A 25,819-nucleotide genomic window follows, 5' to 3' on the forward strand; every position below is an offset into this window, starting at 1 on the left:
AACTTTTAGGTTTCAGTTAGGTTGTACTAAACTATGTCCACACTATTTGGTCAATTGCTGTGATTGGAGAATTGTTCCCTATGAGGTTTCCTTCTTGGTAACCTAAAGTAGACTAGCGCTCTGCAGTATTTCATTTTGTTGTATTAATAGCCAGAGCTGGGACAAGGTCCTTCAGCACCCAAGGCTGAAACGCCAAAGTGCGCCCCTCCATCCCTCCCCCCCCAGCCGTCACACACTGATTGCTACTAGACTAAGAGGCGCCCCAGGGCCCCTAACCTCCCTAATACCTTACTCTCTAGTTATCTGACTTGCAGTCACTGCCATGTATCCCCTTTTCCTATTTCTTTTTGCTTCAAACACAATTGGGAATGACAACTGAATAAATTGTGCGTCCCCTCCTACACTGCGCCCTGAGGCTGGAGCCCCTCCAGCCTCTGCCTCGGCCCGGCCCTGTTAATAGCTCCTATGCAATGTCGGATAACTAACTTATTTTACGGAGCTTAACTTAATAAAGGGTTTATTCTCCCAGTGTCAGTTACACGTGTTACAAGAGCATTGTTAGCCACAATATAGATTTTTAACAGCTACCCCTCATTAAAATAAATAGGACACTTAGACCAGAATCTTTTTATGTAAAAATATAGTTCTGTAGTATTATACATAGAATATACAAAAATGACATAAACAGGGTTATAAGCATTCAAATAAAAAATACATTAGAAAAGTGTTAGTTGTCAAAATTTATATTAGTATAAATCTATCTGTACATTACCAGCCCCTCTGATCCTCTCACTCTCCCTGTCTGTCTCTCGCTCTCATTTCATTTTCTGGATTAAGCAGCCCACAATCTAAGTTTCCACGTTTATACTCTGCAATTGACTCTGCAGTTTTCCTCCCCAGCACCTATTCAGTAGGAGACCTTTGGCAAGTCTACCTAACACTGCTACTGCCTGTTGAGCGCGCCCTAGTGGCTTCTACTCTGGCGCTTTGAGTCCGCCAGGAGAAAAGCGCAATATAAATGTTATTTGTCTTGTCTTAATTGCATGCGTATGCATTTAGCCTTGTCCATCACTACAATACTTTTTCTCATACAGCCATATCAATTCCTGCCATGTATTGAGGAGGACCAAAAGTCCGAAACAGGCTGTCTACATGTGGGGTTGATGTGGCTGTGTAAAATGTAAAGCTATAGGCTTGCTTATACACCAGCGGTTCTGGATGCTATCCTGGCTACAGGGGCATATTCAGTAGTGGTGCATTGTGGGTAACCACAAATGTTCACCTATAGCTGAATTATTGTACGTTTCCCTCTGTTTTAAGAAGGCAAATCGCACCAAGCATTGCTTTTTTAGTAGGAGGGCTTTTTGGTCTCTTGGCCCCCTATACTTTCCTAGTGGTTGGGGTCACCCAGAGCTGCTTGGCTACTCTGTAGTAACAGGCTGGCTACTTTCATTTTCCAATTATCCCACACTCATGTCTTAATGCGTACCTGAGACGGGGGGGGGGGGAGATAGAAAAAATGTATACATACCTGGGGCTTCCTCCAGCCGCCTTCGGCCTGATCGCTACCTTGCCGCCGTCCTTAGCCTTCTGGATCCTCTGTAAGGGCTCCCGTAACTTTGTCCAGTAAGGGCCAGTCGGTGCATGCGAAATGTGTGGCTGTGCGCGCTCTCATTGTGCTTCCGTGGCGTGAAGCATTCTGCACCTGCGCAGTAGTACTGCGTAGGCGCAGAACACTCCCAGCCACAGGACCGTGACTGGGAGCGCGCGGCCGGGCTACGCATGCGCATTAAGCCCCAACTGGCTGAATTTACAGGAGCCCTTATGGAGAATCCAGAAGGCAGAGGACAGCGGCGAGGTCAGGCTGGAGGAAGCCCCAGGTATGTATATATTCTATTGCGCATCTCAGGTTCCCTTTAAATATGAAGACATAACAACAAAAGTTGTTTAGGTGATACCTTTAATGACTAACAAAATCAATTCTCTATTTCTATCTGTTGATCATATAAAAGGAATGCTAAAAAGGCCTCTGTATGTGGATTGCATTGTCAGAACCCCACCTCAGGTTCTCTTTAAGGAGACAAATTTCTGTTTTGCAAACTAGAAGATTTTAGTTTCCAACCAGGAAAATTGATGTAACAGTTGGTAGTCTGAATAATTTACTACATTCTACTATATGTTTCTACAGTGCTTGAAAATTAGTAACATTCTGGAGATTCGTTTTAGCTTTTCTTTACTATAATTCTTCTTATGTGTATAATTTTGTTCTAGGTTATGAAATGCGAAGTGGAACTTATGGCTAAAATGACAAAAACAATTGACAGTTTTACACAGAATCAGACAAGACTGGTTGTGATCATTGATGGACTGGATGCCTGTGAACAAGACAAGGTCCTCCAAATGCTGGATACGGTATGCACCTCCTCTGTTCTATATCATGACTATTGTGTGCCATTTATTTTTTCATTGCTTATTTCAGGGGGTGTCAAACTCAATCAGGTAAGGGGCCATGATTCATAGCAACTGTGGGGGATGGAGTGCTATCGGGGGCTGCTGCTCCTTCCCTTTCTTTATAGCAGTGCAAGGAAGCAGTGTAATATTTATCTGCACCAGCACTGCATCAGGTCTCTTCTGCTCTACCTGACATACACTCTATGCTGCCACACTCTGGCTCCCAATGCTTATCACGTCAGGAGCTGAAGGTATGCAAGCATAGAGTGTGTCTGCCAGAAAGAACAGAAGCGACTCAACACAGCGCTGGGGCAGGCAAATATTACACTGCTAAACTCTGCAACACGAGAAAGAGGGCCTAGCGTTTGACACCTGTGGCTTATTTAGTGAAATATATTAATATCTTCTACTGTATTTATGTGAAAGGATAAAAAGACCATACAAGATGCTATGCCTGAAGCCCTTTTATATATGCTTGGTATTGAAGTAAAGTTGCCTCACATGCTGACCATCCTGCAGTGTTGGCCAATTAGCCTTGAAGCAATACTCTTCACGGTTCTGTGTATTTAATTGAATGTGTTCTCTATTTCAAGCTTGGAGATGTCTTGACAGAATAAAAGAAGTTATTTTTCCTTTGGGAGAAGCTTATTTACATACACTGCCAAGGATCTTTTTGGAAAGTGTCTGTTTCAGTAAAAAAAAAAAAAAAAAAAAAGCCTTTAAACTCGAGCTGGTACGGAAAAATAGGAACACCACATCTTTTGATTAGTTTGCCTAATTGGTTGCAGTGATAAATGTCGAAACATCTGCAGATTTTATAAAATCATTCCTGAAACGCTTGTGTCAAATCTAATGGGTGGCTCTACAGTCTTTTTAGTCCCACAATTATGGATTAAACTTTTGCTGAATACTTGAGAACATTCCTCTAAAGAACGATCTCCTGAAGAAGCGTTATCTTCTGGGTGTGCCAGTCTTTTTTATCACATAGTTGTTGAGATAAGGACTCTGCTCCATTCTTCTACCTCATGCGCGCTTCCTTAATGCTGGGCTATACACGGCAGTCGGGGAGGCTTATCAATCGAGCCTGTTGGCTCAATTGATAATATCCGACGTGTCCGATCACCACAGGGATCGATTCCGCGCCCGATCCCCGCGGGTGGACAATAGCAGCGAATCGAGCGGGAGATGAGCGCCGCTGGGGACGAGCGGGATTTGATCCGGCGGCTAATCGGCCGCCGGATCGACCCGTGTATGCCCAGCATTAGAGTACCGGCCGCTCCTAGCACGAGATGTGAGATTGCTTTAATACACCTTGATTGGGACAAAATGCTGCCATAACCCCTACATTGTATGCACTACTTGACAGGCAGCATTTTGGCCCAATCAAGGTGTATTAAAGAGAACCCGAGATGGATTTTCTAAATTTTAATAGGACACAGAGGCAGGTTCTCTGCGGAATGACATGCCTCTGTGTCCTTCTGGTGCGGCTGCCAGTCCCTACCCCTACCCCGGGCTTTGCTGTCTCCACTGAAAAATACCGACAGGCAAGCGACAATCTTATTGTCGCTAGCCTTCTGTTTACCTGGCAGCTTGTCAATCACTGCTCCTCCGCATTGCCTCCCCCGCCTCAATTGCATGGCTCCCCCGCCTCTGCTAGCTTCCTCCAATCGGTAGCTAAACCCCGACCCAGAAGTACTTCCTGGGTTGCGGCAGAGGTGGAGAGCGGCGGGGAGAGCCATTTAATGGAGGAGGCGGGGGAGGCAAGTCATTTCTCCAGAGGAAATAAACCCAGTTTATCAAACCTTTCTGGGAAGTGAGACCTTCCATCCCTCATATCAATTTTGTTGCTAGTCTCTGCACCAGCTCTAAAACTGCAATATCTTTCCTGTAATGTGGTGCCCATAACTAAATTCCATATTCCAGATGTGGCCTTACTGGAGGGTTAAACAGGCGCAATATTATGCTAGCATCTCGCGTATTTATATCAACAGAGGCTGGGCAGTATATGCAGACCCAGCCTCCGTATGCTGATAGCATTGTTAGAACCCACCTCGGGTTCTCTTTAAAATGTTGTTAACTTTAATATGAATATTTAATTTGTTGTCGATGAGCACTCCTAAGTCCTTCTCCAAGTTTGATGTCCCCATCTGTATGCAGTTTATTTTGTATGGTGCTAGACCATTGATCCAAACAAAATGCATGACTTTACATTTTTCAACATTGAATTTCATCTGCCATGTATGTGCCCATATAGCCATCCTACCCAGATCCTGTTGCAGTATGTCACTATCTTCCTGAGAGTAGATGATTCTGCACAATTTTGTATCATCTGCAAAAATAGCAACATTGCTTTCTTCTGCATCTATTAGATCATTAATAAATAAATTGAAGAGCACTGGACCCAGTACTGACCCGCGTTGGACCCCACTGCTAACAGTAACCCATTTTGAATAAGATCCATTGACCACAACTCTCTGTTTTCCGTGCATTAGCCAGTTCCCTATCCATGCACACAGACTCTTCCCCAGTCCTTGCATCCTCAACTTTTGCAGCAGACTTTTGTGTGGAACAGTGTCGAAGGCCTTTGCAAAGTCCAAGTATATCACATCTACAGCATTCCCAACATCCACATTAGCGTTCACTACCTCATAAAAGCTGAGCATGTTAGTCAAACAGGACCTGTCTTTAGTAAACCACACTACTGACGTTAAGCTTACAGGTCTATAATTTCCCGGAAATTATATTTTGCCCTTTTTAAATAATGGGAAACCGTGGGCTATACGCCAATCTATTGGAACTTTGCCAGTTGAGTCACAAAAGATAAGATAAAGGGGTTTATCAATAACTGAACTTAATTCCCTTAGGACCTGAGGATGCATGCCACCCGGACCAGGTGCCTTGTCTATTTTTAATTTATTTAGTCTTGCCTTCACTTCTTCTTGCGTTAAGTATTTAACCACTTAACGACCAGTTAACACCGATGGGTGGCGGATGGTCGTTTGTGGGTTTACATGGAAACGTTCCATGTCAGTTCACGGAGGGTGTCTCCGTGGACTGCCTGCGAGCCTCCGATCGCGGCTCGCAGGTGAAATGTAAACACGCGGGGATGTTTACATCAATACGGCGCTTCTGATTGGCCGGGGATCGCCGGCATTTGATAGGCTGCAGCCCATAGGGAAAGGGAGATGGAGGAAGAGGAAGAGAGGGTGGAAATCGCTGCGGAGGGGGGCTTTGAGGAGGCCCCCCCCCCGCGCTTGGCCACACGGAGCGGCGGCGATCAGACTCCCCCTCCCCCCCCCCCCCCCCCCCCAAGCAGGTCATCTCCTAGGGAAAAAAGGGGTGTGGGGGAAGTCTGGTCGCCCTGCGTGGTTCCCGATCTGTGCTGTGGGCTGGAGAGCCCACGCAGCACAGAATCGGCCACAATAGCCCGGTCCTTATTGCAATTGTAGGATTGAGGCATCTGTAATTTGCAACAGTGATGTTTCCCTTGTGAAGACAGAAGCAAAGAAAGCATTTAATAACTCCGCCCTACCTTGGTCATCCACCATTGAGTTCCCACCCTCATCCTTTAGGAGTCTAATACAGTCAACCTTTCTTTTTGAGTTGATGTACTTGTAAAACTTCTTTGGGTTAGATTTGATATCCCTAGCAATTTGATTTTCAGCTTCAATCTTGTGAACACACCCATAGAAACGCATACAAAACTGACAGAACTGGAACAGACTGGAAATGTACACCTTTTATTTGTGAACACAGCCTTAGGGCTTGTTTACACTCGGGCCATTTTCAGTGCATTGCTGTTACTTCTGTATTCCTATAAGATCATTCTCACTGCCGCATTTGCATAAATCGCAGACTTGCTGCATGCAGCATTTTGCGCTGTGATTCTCGTTCTGTTGAATAGAAATCACAAACACAAATTGCGTCCTGCATAAAGAGAGGTTGCTCCATTACCAGACTCTGATCAGCTGATCAATTAGTGCTTTATTGCGTCCTTAAAGGATACCCGAAGTGACATGATGAGATAGACATGTGTGTGTACAGTGCCTAGCACACAAATAACTATGCTCTGTTCCTTCTTTTCCTTTTTTTTTCTTTCTCTGTCTGAAAGAGTTAAATATCAGGTATGTAAGTGGCTGACTCAGTCCTGACTCAGACAGGAAGTGACTACAGTGTGACCCTCACTGATGAGAAATTCCAACTCTAAAACACTTTCCTAGCAGAAAATGGCTTCTGAGAGCAACAAAGAGATAAAAAGGGGAATTTCTTATCAGTGAGGGTAACACTGTAGTCACTTCCTGTCTGAGTCAGGACTGAGTCAGCCACTTACATACCTGATATTTAACTCTTTCAGGCAGAGATAGAAAAAAAGGAACACAGCATAGTTATTTGTGTGCTAGGCACTGTACATACACATGTCTATCTCATCATGTCACCTGTCACTTCGGGTATACTTTAAAAGGTTACACAAAGCACAAGGTGCTCTTAGTCAAGTGTGTCTTTTTATATTCAAGTATTTCTTATATTTACCATTTTTATTCTCTGTAAAACCTTTTCTTTAACCAAGCTTTTTATGCCTAATTAGTGTTAAATTCAACAATCTATTTAATGCATATGAAAAACACTGCTGTGCTGAGCCGAGGCTTTTAAACTCGCCTTTGCGGTTACTGGTAAACAAGTATCTGATTGGTTATGGATTCCTTTCACCCACTCCTGAAGTTCTTCAGAAGGAAACCATTCTCCTCATGGAAGTGAGCTGTGAATAAGTGGCACAGAAACACGCTAGGTAACAAATTATGGCGCACAACACTTAGTGGAAACATTGCCTTTTAATTACAGGCTCTGAAAGCCCGCTCATTCCCTGTGCTGCGAGTGCTGTATCACTGCTGTTTTGTAGCACTTTTACTGCCATAATTAACAGCCTTGGAAGTTCCGCAAATGATCTACATGACTATTATTTCTGTAATGATTGCCGATCGCAGGAGGTTTTACAACCAGTTTGTGGTTTTGCCCCGGAGGGCTGCCATAGCCAGAGATGAAGCATCTCGTGAAAGAAGCAGAAATAAATGATAACAATACATCCTCCTAGTCTGTCTGTTTTATGGGAGCAGGTTGTTTATGGAGCTGTATATCTCCTATGTAATGGGCTGTTTGATTACACAGAGGACCTGCCAACATGGGTTGTGATCAAAGCACTGACCTTTTCCAGCAGCAGCCTAGCACAGTAATAGTGTTCAGTCAGTCACGGCGCCACCTGTTGGGGAGAAAACAAACGTGCATGAGACAACTAATATATTTATGAAGCTGCCCGATGTGTTCCATGCAATTTATGAGGATTGTCTCTGTTACTGTAATGGCTCTGTTAATGAATAAATAAACACACTCTGCCATTTATCTTTGTATCAGAGCTAACAATGAAAGAATGAAATGTAATTTTCTCATCATGGTTGCAATTATCTGCTTAGAAACCTGTGTCTGTAGCATTCACATGGAACTTCCTTGTCCATCCCTGGTGCAATGCAGGACATAAAGCAACTCTAGCTAACCCACCGTTTATCGACTGTGTTATGTTGCTGACTCTGTCCTTGTTAAAGAGAATTAATGAAAATTATATATTTTGTATTTTTTTTTACATATAAGACATTCCGGTTTATAAGACGCACCTAGGTCCTAGAGCAGGGGTCACCAAACTTTTTCGGTCAAGAGCCAGGTCAACATACTTCAGAATGCCGGGGGGGGGGGGGGGGGGGTGGGTGGAACATACATAAAATGTTGAAAAACTGTACATTGAATCTAGATATTGATTTCCCCCCAATCATGCATGGAGGAGAACTCCCATTCAGTCACGTGGCGCCCGAACAACGTCTTTGTGCACCAGACAGCGAAACATACCCAGGTGACAACCTGTCGTCCAGTTGGACAACAGTGTCACCTGATGCAGAATTGGATTGGAAGCCAGGGAATTACTGCTCGCTGGCTTCTACAGTATGTGGATGGATGGGGCCAGCACTGCTATTCTATATGCTGGCCGCCAATATTTAAAGGGGTAGTGGGTCACATCTATAAGTTATACATTTTGTGTTTGGGAGGGGGGGGGGGGTGTCGCGTATTTGTCCCGTGGGCCGTAGTTTGAGGACCATTGGTCTAGAGGGTAAAAATCGGAGGAAAAAAATATATACTAAACCTGGTGCGTCCATGGCCCAGGAGCAGCTTGTAAATGTTCACCACCAATTATTGTGTCCTCCTGTGTCCCCCATGTATCTTCTGTTCAGCATTTGTCCTCCTCTGCCCCCCCCGTTTGTGTTCCACTCACCACCGTTTGTCCTCCCCCCCCCCCCCCCCCCCCCCCATGTATAACTATCTGAAGCGCCACCTGATCCATCTGCCCTAGTGGTGATCACAGACTTCTCTTCTCCTTCACGGCTCCCCTAGTAGAACACAAACTGGGGCAGAGGAGAACACACAGGGGAGTGGTACACAAATAGGGGACAATACAGGGAGTCCCCAACGTTGCAGCGGTTCTGCTGTTCGTATCGAGGTGCGTTCTAAAGTTGGGGACTCCCTGTATGAGGCAAATAAGATGCAGGCACCTATTCTCCCCATGGTTGTGGGAGAAAGTGTATCCTATATGCCAAAAAATAAGGTATATACATATTCTATTACATCAGATTTGCTGTAGCATACAACTAGTTCATTTCGAAGAAAGAACTTAGTGGCATGGTGAAAAGGTGTGAAAGGGGCGCCTGGGGGTGTGTGATTGGGGCAGTAAAGGGGAAGGCACAAACTAACGTCACAAGCCATTCTTTTCCTCTTTCAAGATTTGCCTTACTTTTCTGTCTGTAATTACGGATGCCGGAAGAGCTTGTGGGACAGCCCACAGAGGTATGTCCATCCTTCCAGACATACCTCTGCTTAGTTTATATTATGTAGTTCAGGTCAGATATCCTTTAAGAGCAGGATTCCATGAAATGGCATCGCAATGAGACTACAACGGCAATAATATTAATGTCTCAAAAATGTTGTTATTCAAAACCTTCGTACTGCATGAGAAGCCAATAAGAGGCTGTCAAAGATAAAGCCTATTTCAGAAAGCAGAATTTATAATTGAGGCGCCTAGAAAACCAATTGCAATAAATCCACGCAGCAGATTTGCATCATTCTTGAAGGTAAATCTGCTGCATGGAATGGACGGACAATGATGGGACAAGGCCTGACTGCACAGTACAAATGGAATTTCCCAATAACATTGTAAATATTGCACTTGCCTGTATGTAGGTATCCTAGTTTAACTGGAATTTCACTGTTTTTTCTTTTTGAAGGTGCGAATCCTGTTCTCCAAAGGTCCCTTCATTGCAATCTTTGCAAGTGACCCACATATAATAATCAAGGCAATCAACCAGAACCTCAACAGTGTACTAAGAGACTCCAACATCAACGGTCATGACTACATGCGCAATATTGTGCACCTGCCGGTCTTCCTCAACAGCCGCGGCCTCAGCAGTGCCAAGAAGCTGTGTGCGGCAGCGACTACTAATGGAGATGTTCCAGGCGTGGATAATGCAGGTGGGGACAGCAGTAAGAAGGAAAAATAGAGAGGTCACTGGTGTGGTTTATTCATTAAAGAGAATCTGTATTGTTAAAATCGCACAAAAGTAAACATACCAGTGCGTTAGGGGACATCTCCTATTACCCTCTGTCACAATTTCGCCGCTTCTCGCCGCATTAAAAGTGGTTAAAAACAGTTTTAAAAAGTTTGTTTATAAACAAACAAAATGGCCACCAAAACAGGAAGTAGGTTGATGTACAGTATGTCCACACATAGAAAATACATCCATACACAAGCAGGCTGTATACAGCTTTCCTTTTGAATCTCAAGAGATCATTTGTGTGTTTCTTTCTCCCTGCAATTCTCATGCACTGAAGTTTCAGGCTGCTCTTTTTTCTCCTGCAAACAGCTTTGCCCTTGTCTGTAATTCTTCAGTATGTGAAAGCCCAGCCAGCTCAGAGGACGATTTATCCAGCTTGTAAAAGATAAGAGAGATGAGAGAAGCTGCCCTAATCTAAATAATACACAGGCAGTGTGCATAGAGGGGCCTGAAAGGTGGAGTTCATAGCAGAACCACAACACTGAAGAACTTGGCAGCCTTCCAGACACAGGCTGACAAGTCTGACAAGGGAAAGATACATTGATTTATTACAGAGACTGTTATAGTAGAAAGTGCTGCAGTAAGCCAGAACACATTAGAATAGCTTTTGGAACTTGTAGGATGATAAAAAACAGGATGCAATTTTTGTTACGGAGTCTCTTTAATACTCTTAACTCTTTGTTAATTAAAGTGGACCTCTTGCATAGAGCACAAGGAAAACAGAAAAATGCACTCTGTGTTTAGAGTGAAAAGCCAGTCTAATTCCACCATATCTGTGCCTAATCACAAGTGCAATTTGACATCATCAGTCTTGACAGACCCAGCAAAGTAAAAGGTGTAAAGGTTATTATGCTGTTGCTTGTGTTTTAGAGCAGAGAGGAAGTTCTGAGTTCAGGTCTGCTTTAAATAGGCAAGGGATATTTTACCCCACCTGCTATATGGACATATAGATGTAAAGAGGACCTGTAATCTATTCCTCCTCCTCCCACCACCCATGTTAAAAGCCATTTGGGTTAGTATTGGCTAGGGGTCATGTTTCATGGTAGCTGGCTTCTTCTTCCTGAGGGAAAGTGGAACATACTGTCTTTTTTTTTTTTTTTTTTTAGCTTGCTGGGAATGTTTTATATTCCAGTTATCACTATAGTCATCGCCAGGAGTTTGAACATGGTTGAGAATCTCACAGTGCATTCCAATTGTACCATTATGAGGTGTTTTTTTTATTTAGCCACTTCACCCCCTAGGGGGTTTTACCCTAATGGACAAGAGCAATTTTCACCTGTTCACCTGTCAGTGCTCCTCCCTTTTATTCACCAATAACTTTATTACTACTTATTGCAACAAAATGATCTATACCTTGTTTTTTTGCCATCGATTCGGCTTTCTGTGGGTAGCACATTTTGCTAAGAATTTTTTTTATTCTAAATGTATTTTAATGGGAAATATAAAAAAATTGAAAAAATTCATTATTTCTCAGTTTTTGGGCGTTATAGTTTTAAAATAAAACATTCTCCCATGTATAAAACCCACTCAATTTATTTGCCCATTTGTCCCAATTATTAGACCGTTTAAATTATGTCCCTATCGCAATGTATGGTCACAAAATATTATTGAGAAATAGGTGTCATTTTTCTTTTTTCCTGTCAGTCTATAATTACAAGCCCCTGTGTAGTACAGTAATAGTAATATACCCTCATAAAATATAGATTCAAAACTGAGTCCCTAAGGCAACTATTTATGGATTATTATTTTTTTACTTTTATTTACAAGTTTTTTTTTTTGTTGTTTTTGTTTTTTGGGGTGGGGTGGGGGTCATGTCCATTCATTACAGGGATTGCGATTTGCTAGAGGACCGAATGGTCCTCTTTCCCAGTTATGGATTGCGGTGTCCTGACAGGTGGGGCGGGGGCTGCACATTGGCGGCAGGAGCGCGTCAGCTTGTTGGTAAATGGTTAAGGCAATTTTCCTAAACCCCACTTTTCATGTACTGTGCATGCATGGGTTTACCAACACCTGGGGGTGTTTTTGTGATGCCCTCTCATCTTGCTTCCACTGGGCGTGCAACAGACCTGGCAAGCTTTGCCCGTGAGTCAATAAAGAACACAGATTTAAGATTATGAGCCTCTACAAAAAACGGTCAGACACCAGAAACTGGTTGAGTTTACATATCACAGCTTAGCAGCCTTACAAATGTAAGCTTATATGTGCGGACAGACTTTTAATGTATTTAATATGTCATTGGTGCTGTGTAGTGTGTACCATACAAATTTGTTAATGGTAAAACACACTTTTATTTTCTTAGGTGGACATGAGGATCTTGACCGGCGGGTGTCACAGCACAGTCTAGCAGAAACTGCTAAACTCGGCAGCAAAACAGCCTTAAACAGACGAGTAAGTAAAGCTGATGGCTGGATAGTGTACTGGTTAAGGGCTCTGCCTTTAATATGGGAGAACAGGGTTCAAATCCTGGCTTGGGTCAGTACCTATTTAGTAAAAAGTCCTTGGGCAAGATTCCCTAACACTGCAGGATGGTCGTCCCAGTGGCTACAGCTCATTAGCACTTCGAGTCCAACAGGAGAATCGCACTGTACAAATGTTAGGATTATTGATGTGGGTGTTTCTATCCCTGCCACATGCAGTGTTCTCTGTACAGGTAGATTCTGAGATACCGGCGGCCCAGCCCAGTTGTGAATACTTAATTTCACCAGGGGAGGAAGTTTGAAAGAGCCGCTTCAAACTTCACTCTGTCCCAGTGTGCATCCCTCCCCCATGTTACTCCTGCCTAATCATAATTTCAGAGGAAGGGGCAGCAGAAGCAGGGCTGATCTCACCTCCCAGCCAAGTCTAATGCTGTGCATCCCCCTTTCACTGCCTCCTGCTCGTTCTAGTACCCGGCATCTCTTCCTGTATGTTGTGTTCAATCACGTGACATGCAGAAGATGTCGTCACTAGAGGGACCTGCGAGAGGAGTACATAGATGCACAGCACTGCTTCTATCAAACTGAAAAACCACCTGTTTAGTCTGGCATTTATGAACACCTGACTGTTTCCTCTTTAAGGGCTGGTGCACACCGAGCGGCTTTTTCAGCGTTTCTGCAGCCGCTTGCGGCTGCCGATACGCTTGGTCAATGTATCTCAATGGGGTGGTTCACACCAGAGCGGGAGGCGTTTTGCAGAAACGAATCCTCCCGGGGTGAGGCATTTTTTGGATTGTGGAGGCGTTTCTGCCTCAATGTTAAGTGTAGGAAAAACGCAAACCGCTCTGAAAAACGCCTGTTCAGAGCGGTTTTGCCGGCGTTTTTGTTACAGAAGCTGCTCAGTAACCGCTTTACTGTAACAATATATGAAATCTACTACACCAAAACCGCTACACAAAACCGCAAAACGCTAGCTGAAACGCTACAGAAAAAGAAGAAAAAGCGTTTCAAAATCTGCTAGCATTTTGCGGATCTGCTAGCGGTTTTTGGTGTGCACCAGGCCTATCACAGTCCAACCTGCAACCCTGTATTGATCTAAGACCTATGTATGCACTTTGAGTCCTATGGGAGAAAAACACTTTACAAATGTCATTGTATTGTAACTGAACATCACATAGGCTGGGCAACGCCTGCTACACAAAACCAGGAAGCTGTATGCCAGGCTGGGGCTGTAGTGCCGTATGTTACAACAGCTCTGTTAAAGTCTCAGTTGACACCTTGAAGTATTGTTCTCACGGGCTACCTGTGATTTAGTATTCCTATTCATTTTTTTTCCCTATCTGATTTATATTTTGAATTTAGAATTGTAGTAGTTACTGAATTTCACAAGCAGGTCATCTAGTTTTTTTTTTTTTTTTTAATGTTCTTCATAACTGTTTTCCTCTTGCAGGATACTTACAGAAGGCGCCAGATGCAGAGGACAATAACCCGCCAGATGTCCTTTGATCTCACCAAACTTCTGGTGACTGAGGACTGGTTCAGTGATATCAGTCCCCAGACTATGAGGCGATTACTAAACATTGTTTCAGTCACAGGTAATGAATTGCTGAGGAACCACAACTCAGAAATGTCCTAGTGAACGTAAATGTCTGAAGCAGTGTAAAGATGTCAAAAGAAACCCAAAAGGTGGTAGTTTAGCAACATATGCATGTACTGTGATAATGTGTTAAGCCTCATACACACGCTAGAGGTATCTCAGCCAAGGTGGCCAGTCAGGGCCGACTTTGCTGAGAATCAGTGTGTGTACTGCAGCCCTGATGCATCGGTAAGAGATCCAGAGTGCAGGATCATCTCAACCCAGCATAGGTCAAGCCTGTTGTTTCCCTCCCGCCCTGTCATGTGGCCCTCCGCTCCCCTCCTTAGCAGCATAAACCATTGCTAGCCTTTGCACATGTCTATAGATCTAGGCACTGAACTGTCGTCCAAGGGATCGAGTTCCAATCCCTACGGTTGACAGTTATAGGGCGTGCGTACCCACCTTTACACTCTGATATTGAGAATAAAAATTCAGCTTTGTCATAAGCTTTGTAGAAGTGATAGGGTTAGTGTAGGGTTCTAATGTCTCTATTGTATATTGTGTTGCACTGTACACTATCTTTTCCTGATGAAGCCTTTCTGGGTGAAGTATGTCGAAACTGGTGTCACTGTATATATTTGCACCCTCTTATGTTATTCCCTCAGTTTAGTGAGCAGTAGACTTTGTACATGGCCTGGTTGTGTCCAATTTGGACAGTGATTCTTCACCCATTGGTTACACTGACCTGCATCTGTCACTGCTCAGCCCTACATGTGTGAGATGGCTGCACCCCTCCCTATGAATCACATATGTGGGGCATGCGAGCATCCCACACTGACTCATGTGGGGAGATCTCTTCACGTGTGGTGTATATTAGATGTTGTGCACTTTACAACTGTTGACCTCTAGTACCTCATAGGGCTGTCCTTTGGACTTAAATGAGTACAAATTAGCCCTTAAAGGAAAAGAAATCCTTCTCGACTCCAGATGGCAATCAAATAAAATCCCTGGGTCAACACCACTGAGATAACCACCTAGTTATTATAGCCATGGATGTGATTCAATGTAGGTAAATCATCCTAGCCTTCCTGTGGTAATATATTCCAATCTTTCCTATGCTGGCCATACACTGGACAATTATAGGACGATTGATTGTCCCATCAATTCTTAGAAATTATTCAAAATAAATAAATCAATCGAACATGAACCCGTTTTTTTTGCCCATACACTAGGGTCGATTTTTGTTACATTTTTCCACCTTTTTTCAAAGGCTATTTTCGATCAGGAAATGAGCACCGAAATGAATCCTATTGATTGAAGGTTGATTGAATACATAATGAAAAATTATCGATTCTTGTTCCATTGATTGAAATAACCTGACAGGTTTAATCGTTTCACTTTAAAAATTCGGTTTAATATTGCCCGATAAGAATCGATTTTACATCAAAATGACAATTCAATTCATTTATTGGTTATAATAATCGAGCAAAGTAAAAATTGACCAGTGTCTGGCCACCTTGACAGTAAAGAACCCTTACCTAAATAAAAGGCTAACACTTTTTCCCTCCATGCGCAAATCATGTCCCCTAGTCCTTTGCACAAGCCTAGGGACGTAAAGCTCATCTGCCAAGCTTTTATATTGTGGTGATACATATTAATTTGATCTCCTAAGGCATCATTTCTCTAAACTAAATAAGCTCAGTTTATGTAGCCTTTCCTGGTGACACCTTCCAATATTAGAGTACCTGTTCTAAAACTGCAATATCCCTCCTGTAATGCGGTGTCCAGAACTGAATTCCATATTCCAGATGCGACCTTACTAGACAGCTAAAACGGGCAGAATTATACGAGCATCCTGAGTTTTTATTTCTCTTTTAATACATCCCCAAATTTTTATTTGCTTTAGCTGCAGCTGCTTGGCATTGAATATGTAGTGTTATAAACTGTTCTTATCACCTTGCTTCGACACCATCGTCTCACAGACTGTGAGATCACTTGACTCTCCACACAGCAAACAGGATATAGACTTGCTCAGGCTTCTTTCAATGTTTCCGTCATTTATTCAAGTCACAGGAATACAGATAGATACATTCATCATATCCTAGCCATGCCAATCTTCATGTTGCGTTATAAGCTCATGATTAGACTCCCTCTTGAAGTCAATCAGGTACCTTCTTCCTAACTACGTTACTCTAAACTACCTATGTACAGCAAACATTATATCAGATTACATAAAGGAATAACATGCTTAGAGGTCCAAGTCGGCCTTGCGAGCTAGTGAGGAAGGAAGAAGCAGAAGTGAGTTCTCCATTGCTCGCTCCAGCTTTAATACCGGCTAGGAAAGAGTTAAATATGACATCATCTTCGCCACCCCCTAAATAAGTCTATTGGTGGACTCACTTGTGGTGTCATCATACACACCTACTCGATTAATAATCGATGAGGCACTTGACCCAGATGCGGGAATGTGAATGTTTAGTAAATATGGCCAATGTTTACTGTTCCTGTCCTGTAAGTGGAGGTCAGAGTAAACCGATGGCCTTCTCTTAGGAACATGTTCTCAGTATCTGCGTGTATCTTCTGCTACACGCAGACCCTGAGATGCCTCTGTCTATTTTAAAGGCATACACTGCGGACAAGCCTTTTACATAAAACTCAGGCTAAGTAACTGAGGCCTACTTAAATTATAACATGTAGTATACATATTGTATACCGACCCGTATTTGATGAAGGTAGTGGTAGGTTTAGATTTAAAGAGAACCCAAGATGGATCCTTACAATCAAAGAGAGATACTTACCTACGAAAAGTTCTCCTCGAGAACACTGCTGCTGCCCGTATTTGACCTTCTGCAAGTTTGCTTATCTTTGTGCACCATACCCGTGCAGTGCCTGGCAGCACCTGTGCAGAAGTACTTAGCTGCTGTAGATGAGCAGCTTTGGCTTTCTGCACAGGTGCGGATGTACTCCTACGTTTACGCCCGTGTTCATAGATGGCGTTTGAGTTTGGCCACAATAACAAATATGACAAGCATTTGTCAGGTATGTTCCAGGCGTACATACGTAGCAATGATCAGGGTGAGGAGGACTCTGGAGACCTCTGCAGGATACAGAGGCTTCTGTCTTTGTACGTATCTTTTTTTGTTTCAATCTTCCTCGGCTATCTTTATGTATAGCCTTCTCTTAGAGTTGCGTTATCTTTTTTTTTTTCATCGAAACGAACAAATGCTCCTGTATGATGTGTATTTGAGTTATTGAGGATATTTTTTCTTCTGTTATGCTTACAGGAAGGTTACTAAGAGCCAACCAAATTAATTTTAATTGGGACAGGCTGGCCTCTTGGATCAACCTCACAGAACAGTGGCCATATAGGACATCCTGGCTTATTTTGTTCCTGGAAGAGACTGATGGAATTCACGATCAGACCACACTGAAGACCATTTATGAAAGGTAGGTGTGCCTTTATCTATGTATAAATTGCAGGTTTCCACCATTTTCACTCCAATAGTTCTCTGGAGTTAAAAATGTGGCCGTCCTAAACAATGATGGGGATCCTGGTGACAGTACTTTGCTCAGTAGTGTAATACATACTGTGTAGCTGTAGGAAATTGTGTTACAAAGTACACAGTTAGGTCTCTTTCTGACCTGTAGATCTACAGTCAGTGAATAATGTTGATAACCTTGTTACTATGGAACCTGTCAAGGGGTGAGATGTTTTAGCAGCAACTGAACAGTCAGCTCTTGAAGCAGATTTTGGGCGCAGGAAACATGAGCAGTCTTAAAGTATACCTGTAACTTTTTTTTCTCGCTGGTTTGTTTTAGTTATATACTTGCGTAAGTTGTCCATGACCCCTCTGCTGAGGACCGATACCCTTTTTATCTTCGTGGCTGTGCTCCCCTTTGTGTACGAGCGTGGGTGCATTGTGCAGGTGCCAATGGGTTCACACCTGCACAGTAGCATGGAGCCACTCGTACATGGGGAAAAAGACATGCACAGTTCTGTGCTACTGCGCAGTCACAGGCAGTACTTTGCACCTGTGCATTGCGGCCACAGTCGTACACAGAGATGAGCACAATCGTTGTCTTTAATGGTGAAGATTGTTTAGAAGGTCCTGGTGCAGCACAGGACAGGCATAGGGAGACTGGGGAAGCCTCTGAATCACCCAGAGACTCCCCCCTACTGAGGTAAATATCATTTTGTTTTAACATTACAGGTGTACTTTAACCACTTCCCCTTCCCTGGGACAAGTATCTCTGTCCCTGCAAAATACATCTACAGCTCTCAGGGATGTAGATACTCGTCCTTTACCGCTGCGCACTCCTGATCGCTCCTGTGCTCGTTCACGCCACCGATCGTTAGAGGGGAGATCAATGAATGGGAACACGTTCCCATTCATTGATCTAAGTCCCAGTGTAAGTGATCGCCGGCATCAATGAGATCAGAATTTCAGAATCTTTATTTTCGCCAAGCACGAATGGGTCGTGCCCGGAATTGGTCTTGGCACGTACAGGATACAGGTAGGATAGAGGACACAGAAAACAACAGAAAGATGCCTTGGTCATTGACAAAAAACAAAAGTAACACGTCCACGCATTATTTCCTGTTAGCGTACTACTAGTAGGCGCAGGAAAGGACATCTTGTGGCCAAATAGGAACATTACACCTACATACATTTATTTTAATAAAAAAGACCTATACATACATTTTAAAAGTAACCCCTTACCTCCCACACTATCCCATAGTTACCCAAATAAAACTTTTGTATTAAAAATAAAAAATACATAGTTACCTTAGGGACTGAACGCTTTTAATATGTATGTCAAGAGGGTATATTACTGTTTTTTTTTTTTTTTTTTTTTTTTTTTTTTTTTTTAAATTATGGGCTTGTAAATTGTGATGGACGCAAAACTGAAAACATGCACTTTTATTTTCCAAATACAATATTGGAGCCATACATTGTACTAGGGAAATATTTTAAACGTTGCAATAACCAGGACAAATGAAATGTGTGGGTTTTAACCACAGCAGAACTTTTTATTTTAAAACTATAATGGCAGAAAACTGAGAAATGATTGTTTTTCAATTTTTTTTTCTTATTATACCCATTAAAATGCAGTTAGAATAAAATAATGCTTAGCAAAATGTACCACCCAAAGAAAGCCTAATTGGTGGCAAAAACAAGCTATAGATCATTTCAGTGCGATAAGTACTGATAAAGTTATTGGCAGATGTATGGACGCAGTGCTGGAATGTGAAAATTGCTCCAGTTTTTAAGGGGAAACCCCCTTGGAGGTGGTTACAGCCTTTCCGGCACAGATCTAGAAATGTAATATCTTAGTAGTTGGAATGCTCAAATTTTTCCTTTGTGACCGAAATGTGGCTTCTCCAGTGAAAAATTAATTCTTGATATTTTGATTACTTTCAAATTCTCTGGATGGGACTGCTGTCTGTCTTAATTACAAAATATCACTATGCAGATTGGAAGGGTAAAGCCTTGTATGTCGAGAATCTCTTGCCTCTGACATAGGAGGCCTGGGTTCAAATCTCTGCTCTTCCTGTTCAGCAAGCCAGCATCTATTCAGCAAGGAGACCTTGGGCTAGACTTCCTAACACTGCTATTGCCTATAGAGCGCGTCCTAGTGGCTGCAGCTCTGGCAATTTTAGTCCGCCAGGAGAAAATTATGATAAATGTTTTGTGTCTTAACTTGTCATTTAATTGACTAATTCGTTTTGCAGTAGTATAATGAATGCAGTGATGAATTAATATGGCCATCTTTAGATAGCCGCATTTCTGTGATTTTATTTTATTTATTTTTGCAAAACTGTTTTCTCAGAAATTAGCCTTTCACAAAATGCAATCAAGTCTATTCAGCTTAAAATGAGAAAATGCCTGCTTTGCAAAAATTCCCATTAAGCTTAAAGAGACTCTGAAGTCTCTAAAAAAAACGTTTTTTTATTTCAATAATCTGTTTAATAGCTTAGCCCTGACTAAACCGCCGCATCACCGTGGCTATAAACTATCTAAATCCCCCCCCCCCCCCCCCTAATGTGCCCTCCCTCTCCCCTGCAAAATCCACGACTTTCTTGGTCATGGATTTTGCTGCCCTAAGCGGTTCTGTGTGGCAGGGCTATGAGCTGCAGCCCTGCCTCACACGCGTCTGTCAGTGGCGGATCTCCGCCTCTCCCCGCCCCTCTGTCTTCCTTCGCTGAGGGGCAGGGGAGAGGCGGAGATCTGCCGCTGACAGACGCGTGTGAGGCAGGGCTGCAGCTCATAGCCCTGCCTCACACGGAAGCGCTCCCTGTAGTCTGCCCCGGGGAGTTTGGGGATATTTAGATAGTTTACAGCCGCAGGGATGCGGCGGTTTAGTTAGGGCTAAGCTATTTAACAGATTACTGAGATAAAAAAATTTTTTTTAGAGACTTCAGAGTCTCTTTAAATTCGATGTACTTTTTGTGAAAATTTCTCTTTTGGGCGAAACTTAATTTTTGCAATGAAACATGAATATGAAACCTCGTTTCGAGCTTTTACCAAAATTCAAACAAACAGCAAACGTGATGGGGGGAAAAAATAGATTTTCAGTCATCTGGACTCTGGCATGGTTGTTGGAGATCGAGAGGCTGGAGTATTTCTATTAGGGTCGTTTCCAATGAGTGTGAATTTGCATTGCAAAAATTCACATTAGCATTCATTCCAATACAATTTCAATGGAGAGGTTTCCATTCTATGCATTTTTGTAATCCATTCCGATGCGGAAAAACCCTGCTTGCTGCAGATTTTCACACCATGCATTGTTCTGCATGTGAATTGCATGTAATAAGTCAATGCTCCGCATGCAAACTTTCACGTTTTGGGTGCAAATATTTGCAACCAATTTTTCCATCTAACGTGTTTCTTTTGTTTCCTATGAAGTCACATTGATGTCATGTTGCTATGGAGATTAAAAAATGAATGCAAAAATTCACAATCAAAACGCGCATAAAAACTCAATTTTCTCTAATTTGCATTAAAATGGCAAGTCTGCAGCCGTAATCCAATTACATGCGTGACTGTGGAAATGGGCCCTAACTGCTGTTCTATTTGAGTTCTCATACTCCATGGTGCAAAAGCATTGAGTGAGGAGACGGAAATGTCTTTCTGAGGGAGGGTAGAGCAGAGGATGGCTAGACTGGTTTGAGCTGACAAGCAACGCTAACTCTGTATATACTGTTATTTCCTACTGGGGTGAGTAGGTAAGAACCTCAGAATGCACAACACTTCAGACCGCATTGGCTTCCACTCCTTTCTGCCAAGATGTGAAAGCCGATGCTGTAGTGGGCACAGGCTCATCAGAGGGAGACAGTGCAAGACTAGAAACATGTAGCCTGGTCTGTGGAATGTCTGCTGAGGCACTGATGGCCATTTTGGCATGAACAGCATGAATCCATGGACCCAACCTGCCCTTGTGTCCATCGTTCAGCCTGAAGCTGGGATGCAGCAGAACTGGAAACTTGTAGCGTGAATGTGGAGCCGACAGATCTGCAATATTGCATGATTCCAACTGCATCAGATCAACATTGACTAGAGTCTCAAAGGAATGTTCCAACATTTTGTGCATTCCATGAATTCCAGGAAGAACGAAAAGACCCTACCTGGTAATAGTATGTTGTGTATGAAGCTCCACACCATTATTAGTTATTAATTCACAAAGGGAGACAGAAGGTGCTGGCATTGGATGGTTCCCAGGCAGGGGGCTCATATAAAGCTTGTATGAAAATGCCTATGCTCACGGTGAGGAAGATTCCACAACAAAGGGGAGAGAGGCGGGCACATAGGACTCCTTTTCCCCCAAAAAATGTTTTACCATCACAAGATTAAAAGCACAAGACAGACATACGGTAAGTAGGACAGCAGTGGGGATATGTACAAGCTGTAGCTTGACAGGCGTTTCGCAGCAATAACCTCTTTGGCAGAGGCCGTATGCACAGTGGCTCTGACTTGAGCGTTACATGTATATTCATTCATTTTGATTAACAACTGGGATTTATGTTGGTTGTTGGGTTGCTTGCATGTTTGCCTGTTTGTTGCCGTTACTGTTCACCCTGATGAAGCCCTATGGGGAAACATGTTGGTTCTTAACACCTGTGTATAACATTCACATTTCCTTTTTGTTACCCCTCATTACTTTATGTACTATCGAGCCCTAGAAACCCACTAGGGAGAAATGTATACTGCCACTGTATGGGCTTCAGAGTCTTTTATTGGACCCCTAACTACTATTTATATACCTAACTACTTTATTACCCTCATTCCTTTTTATTATTTATTTATATATTTGTGGAACTCGTGGTGTGCAAGTTTGTACCTCCTGTTTAAGAGGTGATTATTAGTTTTATGTTTGCCTACCATTGATTTTATATTTTTATAATAAAGGTTATGTTTTAAAGTGTCTACAAGGCCTAATCCCCCAGTGGGGATACATTTTCACATACTCTGCATAGTGCCTCTGACAAAGTGGTTAATTGCTGCGAAACGCCTGTCGGGCCACTGCTCATACCTACCCCCACTGCTTTCCCACTTAGGCCGGTTTCAGACTTTACACCTGGGCCGCACCGGCAAAAACAGGCCTTCGGGGATTGCCATGTTAATACCCGGAAATCCCCTTCTGGCCGGCATACAAGCAAGTGACGCTCGCTTGCGCTCAATTCCTGTTTCGGAAATACAGAAGTGCGCTGAAGCGCATCGTTAAAATACGCTTCCATCCGCCGGACCACCTTCTTTTTTAACAACCCCTTTGTCACCATAGACTTACATGGCTTCCGATCCACCGCACGTCGCCTCACAACCACGTGGTAATGTAGGTTTGTCCGAGTGTCGGGGATGCGGCAATTACGTCACTTCCGCTTAGTATGAAAGACTTTCATTGACCTGCGGTGTGGCGCGGTAAAATTACCGCACTGCCCCAGTGTGAAATCACCCTTATGGTCTGTCCTGTGCTTTTATCCTTGCGATGGTAAAATAAAGCTTGGAATTGAAGTCCTATGTGTCCACCCACCTCTCTTCACCTTTGTTATTAGTTATTAATGCTCCCCGCTTGGTACAGCTGGTGTATCTGGTGTCTTACAAGCATTCAGTGTTAGTAAAGATCCTCAGACCTGAATGGCTATAAAGCTTCAGCTGTGAGTCGCAGTTTTATTTATTAAACAACTGGAAGATGTTACAGCTATGGAAATGGCCAACAGGTTGATTTCATGTTACTTAGTTATTTATAAACTTACATTGACTGTTAGGACTGTCTCGAGTCACCAGTAAGTTAATCAGTTATACTGTTTAAACAATAACCTTCCATTTTTCCTTCACAACAGAAGTACATGCACATTCCAGGGAGCCCACACTGCACTGTATACCCCATAGTCAAAAGGGTCTAGCTTTTATTTTTGTAAAATGTAAAAATATAGGTGCCCAGCAGATGGCAGTGTTGTACAAGGCTGGATAGCCGCGCTCTAACTCATAATTCCACACCATACAATTTAGTACCATATCAACAGCAATGTAATGGCCCAGATTGAGGGCTCTCCAGCACAATGACTTTCTCTAACATTAATTAAGAGCTGCTTTACAGGGATATATAGTAGTGTAGCAGCAGTAAACACGAATAAAAGTGATTGTTAAGTAATTTCATCTGCTGAACAGTGAATTGGCTTCTAATATGGTCTTAAAGGGAAATTATAGGTTTGGTGTCAATTTTATTACCGTTTTTTTTTTCACTTTTGGAAAGCTTACAAGCGAATGCTTTTTCTGCAGATTAATACTGAATACATAACATCTCCATGATATTCCTTGTATTATTATTGATATATAAAGCACCAACATACTGTATTCTGTGGTGCTGTACAAAGTAAGAAACAAACACAGTGTACATAAAACACACAGTGGTGTACACCAGATATAAATGCTGGTACATAATACAGAATTGGTAATTACAATGACAAACCTAACACGATACATAAAATGTATAACAAATCCCAAGACACAAAATTAATAACATTCCAGGACACAAGAAGTTGTGGGAAAGGGAATTTGGGGGAGAAAGAAAAGAGATGGAGTATTATGCAAATAACTAGAGGCAGTGTGTTTTAAGGTTATCTAGTAAGTAGTATAACTTGGCCAGAGGTCAAAGGGCGAATTGGCCTAAGTTAGAGTGTATGTTTGTCGGAAAAAGCAAGTTTTACGAGAGCGTTTAAAGGACAACTGTAGTGAGAGGTATATGGAGGTTACCATATTTATTTCCTTTTAAGCAATACCAGTTGCCTGGCTGTTGTGCTGAACCTCTGCCTCTTAGCCATAGACCCTGAACAAATATGCAGCAGATCAGGTGTTTCTAAAATTTTTGTCAGATCTGACAAGATTAGCTGCATGCAGGTTTTTGGTGTGATTCACACTACTGCAGGCAGATAGCTAAGGAGGGCTGCCAGGCAACTAGTATTGCTTAAAAGGAAATCAGTATGGCACCCTCCGTATACCACTCACTACTCCTTTAAAGATTTCAAAGGTTGGAGAGTCACGGATGTACTGTGGAAGGGGACTCCAGAGTTAGGGTGAGGCACATGAGAAATTTTGCATACGTGAATGCGAGGAGGCGATTCTAGAGTAGGACAATAGAAGGTTATGTGCAGATCTGAGATTGCGGTTTGGTTGGTATCTGGAAACTAGTAAGGTTTACAGGGGAGAGATTTGTAGGTTAGGGTTAAGAGATTGAAATTGATCCTCTGGTGTCTGGGTGATACACTGCTACTGTCTGTTTGCACTGGGAATTTCCACTAACTTCTTGTCATCACACCATGGTGTGCATAAATCGTCTAGGTTTCCCATTCTTTCTAAATTTGTATGAGTTTAACTTAAAAGTGACATTGCAGCCACAATGGAGTTCAGTTTTTCGGACATGCTGAGATTCCAGAAGCGTGATGCCTGGACTCATGTTGTTTGGATGGTCACTGCCTTTGGCGGATATTCGAGTTACTAGCCATCCTCCTGTCCTGACTTCTGTTTTTTCTTATACAGTGCATTGAATGCACTGTTATACCCTTACTGTAGTAGCAATAAGTTAAACTGTGATTGTGGGATCAGGAGCGGCACACCTTTCCGTATTGTGTGAGGGTGCTGAACCTTTGATGCAAAGCAACATCAGATGATATTCCAAAAGTCCAAAGGTAGGTTCGCACACCAGCTTTTCATATAAGCCAAAGATAATTTATTCCATCATAATGCGTCAACACTATGCATGACAATTGTTTCGCGGCCACGCAGGGTCCCCTTCCTCAGATACCTGCAGACAAACATCCTAGTGAATAGCACATCACATTAAATACAAAAAGTGACAAAGAAGGTCAACCCATGCAAGCCAGGCTTGCATGGGTTGACCTTCTTTGTCACTTTTTGTATTTAATGTGATGTGCTATTCACTAGGATGTTTGTCTGCACGTATCTGAGGAAGGGGACCCTGCGTGGCCGCGAAACAATTGTCATGCATAGTGTTGACGCATTATGATGGAATAAATTATTTTTGGCTTATTTGAAAAACTGTGAAACAGGACTGGGAAGTGTAGACTGGAAAATGGAGCAAATTATTTAACTCTGTATAACCTCAACTCCCCCCACCACCACCACCACCACTAATCCAGGCACATTTTAAGCGTAATTCACAGTGGTCAGTTGCATTGCAAAATAATTCTGCATGCCAACTCCCTGCCCATACAA

General features: G+C 42.8%; 1 protein-coding gene across 5 annotated transcripts in view; it reads left to right on the plus strand.

Moving 5' to 3' along the window:
• Positions 1-25,819, plus strand: part of KIDINS220 (kinase D interacting substrate 220) — a 204,143-nt gene that overhangs the window by 68,805 nt on the left and 109,519 nt on the right. For all 5 annotated transcript variants that reach the window (XM_068280330.1, XM_068280331.1, XM_068280333.1 and 2 more), the window contains exons 18-22: positions 2,272-2,412; positions 9,771-10,014; positions 12,397-12,485; positions 13,962-14,106; positions 17,372-17,534. In XM_068280330.1, coding sequence (XP_068136431.1) covers positions 2,272-2,412; positions 9,771-10,014; positions 12,397-12,485; positions 13,962-14,106; positions 17,372-17,534 — 782 coding nt within the window. The remainder of the gene's footprint in view (positions 1-2,271; positions 2,413-9,770; positions 10,015-12,396; positions 12,486-13,961; positions 14,107-17,371; positions 17,535-25,819) is intronic.

The sequence above is a fragment of the Hyperolius riggenbachi genome, chromosome 4 (genome assembly GCF_040937935.1).
Source record: "Hyperolius riggenbachi isolate aHypRig1 chromosome 4, aHypRig1.pri, whole genome shotgun sequence".
NCBI classification, from domain to species: domain Eukaryota; kingdom Metazoa; phylum Chordata; class Amphibia; order Anura; family Hyperoliidae; genus Hyperolius; species Hyperolius riggenbachi.